Source organism: Haplochromis burtoni, unplaced genomic scaffold (assembly GCF_018398535.1).
Source record: "Haplochromis burtoni strain Fernald_Lab_line unplaced genomic scaffold, NCSU_Asbu1 Contig_7, whole genome shotgun sequence".
NCBI classification, from domain to species: domain Eukaryota; kingdom Metazoa; phylum Chordata; class Actinopteri; order Cichliformes; family Cichlidae; genus Haplochromis; species Haplochromis burtoni.
In genome coordinates, this window is record NW_024582368.1 from 3,220,946 (window position 1) to 3,225,935 (window position 4,990).

Genomic DNA, 4,990 nt, shown 5'->3' on the forward strand with positions numbered 1-4,990 from the left:
AAAACATTTTTCTCCTTCATTTCTGTCAAACAATGCTGTATGTAACGTGTCTCGCGGTTAGTATCATGGTTGCTAGGCAACCTGAACAGCGCGACGAAGCGTATACTGTCCCATTTCACGAGCCTCTCACGTCCGCACTTCTCGTACTTATAGTACGCACCGTACGTAGTACGCGTACTTCAAGCGTGCAGACCCTGAATTGGGACACAGCCTCAGTCTGCTTAGTAGCAACCCTGCTCCACCTAGTGGTCACAATGTTATCAAGTAGAGTACAGTAATCTCCCATAGATCTCCCATGTACAATAGTTATTTCAGCTGTGGCTGATATGTAAACTTGTAATTGTTTTTTTGTAGCTGCTTTCTTTTATCATTTTCTGGAGAATACAGCTGATCAGGCACTGAGGGAAAATCCTCAACATCTCAGTGGACATGACAGTAATAGAGACACTTTGACACAGGTGTCCCTCAGCTCCTCAAAGAAGCAGAAACAAGTAATCTGCATGTAGGATGATACATTTTAGCAAGAAATGTTAACATAAAAACCTCTTATATTATACAGAGCCACACAGGAATCTTTAAGAAGACAGTGCACTGTCTGCTTTGTATAACTGTGTTTGTATCATTGTTTCTGTTGCAGATCTGATGGCACCTATTAAAGATTGTATTACTGTATGTATCTTTGACTGCTTGTTTGAGCTTGCTTTCATCATTTTGCTTGTGATGTTTTTTAATGTGTTGATGTCAAAGTTTTGGACAGGGAGATCTAGGTTATTAAATGGGACCATGAATGGGAAACTGTGTTGTTTTTATGTGTCTTAAAGCACAACTAGAAAAATCAGAATGAAGACAGTTATTTCATGAACAAATTTATTGAAAACTCAGTCACTATCGCTCTTCACAATAACATAAAAGTAACACAGTAACATTAAAGGAAGGCTGAAGGTTTTGTTTGATACTCTCATCAATAACTTCCTACAGGCCGTAGTCAAAGTCTGGGTTTCCATCAAGGAAGGTCTTGAAGAAGGCCTTGTGGGCGTCTGGGCTGAACATGAGGGCTTTGACAGCCGAGTCCTGCAACATGAGTTCTGTCCACTTCTTCAGCTCAGGTGTGCCATCCAAAAACCTAATAAGACAAAGGGTAGAGCCATTTAAATACAAGTAAATTTGAACACCCATTTGTTTGCAATAGTTTCAGTAACGGAGTGAAATGTAAATACTTCAGCACACAGGTAATAGATATAGATATATACAGATAGTCAGTGTTACAAGGGAGGAAAACGTGATTTTGATGTTAAACTGTTACTTTACGTTAATGAAGTCTTAAAAGTCTTAGAATTTTCTTCATACATTAGACCTTAAATTACTTTTTATTTTGATTTAAGTAAAAATAGCCAAACTGGGAATCTGAAAAATCTTTCTGAGGCTGTAAAAACACATCTGTTTTCCACTACTGAAGAACCAGCTCTGCCTTTTTGCCTTGAAAATCAGTCAACATTTCCATAGTCTTGAGAACCAAATATAATTTATGTAGCAAACGTTTATGTAGATTATGTAGAAAGCAGCAGACAGACTCTTCAGGCTGCTTCTGTGAATTGCTGTGTCTTGCATCTGCTAAAGCCAGTAAGTACAGTGATCCCAACATTGCAGTTATTTTTTGCCACAAGCACCAGTTTTCTGAGGTGAAAATAGTTAAATCCTGATCTAGATTGGTTACTGGCACATCTCTAGTTGAGTTAAGGTCCACACAAAAGAGTTAAACTTTCACTGTTTCTCTGTAAGAAACAGCAACATTTGGAAAAGCTATTATTTATTCTAACTTACGGTTTGAACTGATACGCCTCCGCCCTCTCAAACCACGGCCACATCATGTAGTCGATCATTGTTATAGAATCACCACCAAAGAACTTGGTCTTCTTGTTAACAAGACACTAAAAATGAAATGTTATATTCATTAGAGTTGTATTTAACACTCTGAAATAACCAGGCACAGTAATGAAAGATAATCATCCTAATACTGAATACTCAAAGGTGTGGCCTACCTCATTTAACTTGGCAAACTTTTCTTTCAGATCAGCTTCCAGTCCAGAGACATCCTCTCCATTCTTTCTACCTGTTGGGATCTTGTAGAAGTACGGTATCACCTGTAGAAAACAGCAATTTTAATATTCCTTGATGCATGCTCAATCATTCAGGTAAGTAAATCTCCAAAAGTTGATGCTGTTCATCTGGACGTAGCATAGATGGAGATGTCAATATTATTATTTGATGATGGTTGATAAACCCCCCCAAAGCTCAAGATTTATATGCAAGTCTTTGTGTGACCTACTTTGGAAAAGTTCTCCAGCATCATTTTTTGCTGAGCCTTAGCAAAGGGAGAGGAAGGAAACAGCTTCTTTTCAGGGTAAACTTCATCCAGGTATTCACAGGTGATGGGTGACTCGTATATCACCTCACCAGCAGGTGTCTCCAGTGTTGGGACAAGACCTAATGGATTCTTTTTAAGGTACCACTCTGGTTTTTCTTTCAGGTGGATGTTTATAGTTTCGTACCTGAAACAAACAAACAACAACAACAAAAAACAGAAGGTTATGTGTGCATGTTGAAGTAGACATCTGATAGATTGAAGTACTATCATGATTTTTCATCTGTACAGTAAACTAGAATAAAGAGTAGCCTTACTTGATTCCTTTGGCTTTGAGCACAAGTCTGGCCCTCTGGGCAAAAGGGCAGAACCTCATGCTGTAAACCCTGATGTAGTCTTTAGGGACTGGGCCAGGGGCAGCGCTACCTGAGAGACACGAAAAAGATTCATCCATTAAAAAAAGTAACAAGGAGAGCAGGTGGCAGTATTTAAATGTATGCATTGTGCTTCACATTGAAAATTAAAGTCATATATGGTTGTAATAATCCACCAGAAAAGCAATGCATTAAAATTACTTGCAGAATTGACATAAATCACAGGTCGGTAGCGGATTGTGTAAAAACTTTTACCAATTAACCTTCAAGTAGAACAACCGTGGCAGAAAATACTCTGCTATTACTGTAAAGCACAGTGAATTTAAAGTAATTTTATACTTGCAAGTTTGGATCAGGTTGTTGTATTGTCAATTCAAGGGTTTGATTGTGTTTGTCTTATTTACACTTTACTTAACATCCTAAACTTTATGGAACCAATCTTAAACCAGCATCACAAATATCTTTGTTTGAATACAGTGAATGTTGCAGTTTTATTTATGCCTGTACTTTAGTGCGAATATTTTTTTTCTGACGTCTGTTTGTTTTCAGAGAAGCCACATAAGTCAATGTTTAATAACGTTCATAGAGTTTAGTATTTAGATGTTAATGAAGAAATAATTACAAGGACCATTTGCAGTTACCTGCTTTAAAATCGGAAGGAATGGGTTACTTAGGTCTAAAGAATGACTTTGTAAAAATGTTGCTCTCGGTATAATAACTCTTCATCATGCGAGCAGAAGGAAACAGCTTTTTGCATTTGAGCTTTATAAGCAGCCTTCAGTTCCTCGAGTAATATTTTAGAGTCTTACCTTTAGCGAGACACTTTTCAGCGGACATGTTGGCACTTGAAGTAATGTGTGAATCAAAGGGCTTGAAACGGACCGAGCTCAGAGTGGTGTCAGTGAACAGCCCTGCTCAACTTTTCATTTATACACTTGTGGGCGTGTCCAATCAGTCTGCCATGTTATTCTTGGAGATAAGAGGCGTTTTCCTGGAAACCAGTCATAACCAGTTCTAACAAACAATGCTTATTCGTTTTTTTTCCTAACTGTACTGTCACGAACTTTATATTTTGTGTTAACTTAGACTCTGAGATGTTGCTCTTGAATTATTGACAGTTGCCTGAGCCTTGTACGGTTTAATCTTGAGGTGAATTTGCAGCAACAATTCCTCGTGGTCACAGTTGTTGATGATCAGTGAATCGATTGCTTTTGATTAGCAGCACTGGCTGCTACTTACCTACATATATCTTAATTCTTGTGGAGGTGGTAAGGGTGTAGATGCTTAATTCTTTCACTCGAATGTAGCTTATTATCATTACTATGTTGGTTTTTGTCGGTGTAATTTTTATACCCCCTTTTTTAAAAATACATTTTAGGTCATTTGCTGCAGTACAAAATGTTTGCAAAACTCAATGTTGTGTAACACATGTGGGGAAAACGTGTCTCGTGAACCTCCTAAACTTGGAAATGAAGTGTGTTTGTACTGGCTAAGATAACAATCTTGAAGGAATTCCTTGAGTAATCTATTTGAACACAAGACTTTAAAAAGTATTTTTATTTATTTATTTCACATTTGATTTATAAAAAAAAAAACCATTGGTAAGTGAAGCTGCTCAGTAGCCTACTTTCTTAAAAGCATTTCTCATCGTATCTCTTATTAAATTGCAGTAAAGACAAACCGCATCAACTGTCTCCTATCTTCGGAGCATCCACTGTGAGAGGCGGTACCCGCCTGATTCAGGCACATAAAAGTCACTATTTATATGATAAATTGGACTTGTGTTAATAGTTGACTAGCTGGGCTAATTTTACCTTTAAAACCGCCAGGATAGACGTTTGTGTAACGCATATTCACAGTGACTTTGCAGATACTCCACTCCCCGTTTTTGTCTTGTTTTTACATAACCCAGAAGAAAGTAAGACTAGTTATGACTGCGAGATTACCGCCCCCTTTGTCTCCTTCTGATATTGTTGCTGTTAGACATGTTTTCACAGAAATGATGCTCTTTATTCTCAGAAGCCAATACTGGAAGCCATTTCTAAATCCTGGCTATTACTGAGTCGCAGTGAATAAAGGCTGTGATGACAAATGATGGATCTCTTGCAGGTTAACATGTCAGCATCTTTTGCTTTCTCAGACAGCTATTTGGAATCAACTCAAGATCTTTTGATCTGTTTATTTTGTCATGTATTGAAGAGGTTACAGGTTTCACCTGCCACAAAACTGCCTCTCAGCAAATCTTAACACCCCC

General features: G+C 37.9%; 1 protein-coding gene across 1 annotated transcript; it reads right to left on the reverse strand.

Annotated features, from left to right (window-relative positions):
* Positions 1 to 850: 850 nt before the first annotated feature.
* On the reverse strand, positions 851 to 3,674 carry LOC102297537 (glutathione S-transferase omega-1). Its single transcript, XM_005914122.3, has 6 exons — positions 3,546 to 3,674; positions 2,680 to 2,788; positions 2,327 to 2,549; positions 2,040 to 2,141; positions 1,822 to 1,928; positions 851 to 1,123 (listed from the first exon to the last, which is right to left on the reverse strand). The coding sequence occupies exons 1-6, from the start codon at positions 3,571 to 3,573 to the stop codon at positions 973 to 975; spliced, it is 720 nt and encodes a 239-aa protein (XP_005914184.1). The 5' UTR covers positions 3,574 to 3,674; the 3' UTR covers positions 851 to 972.
* Positions 3,675 to 4,990: the final 1,316 nt, after the last annotated feature.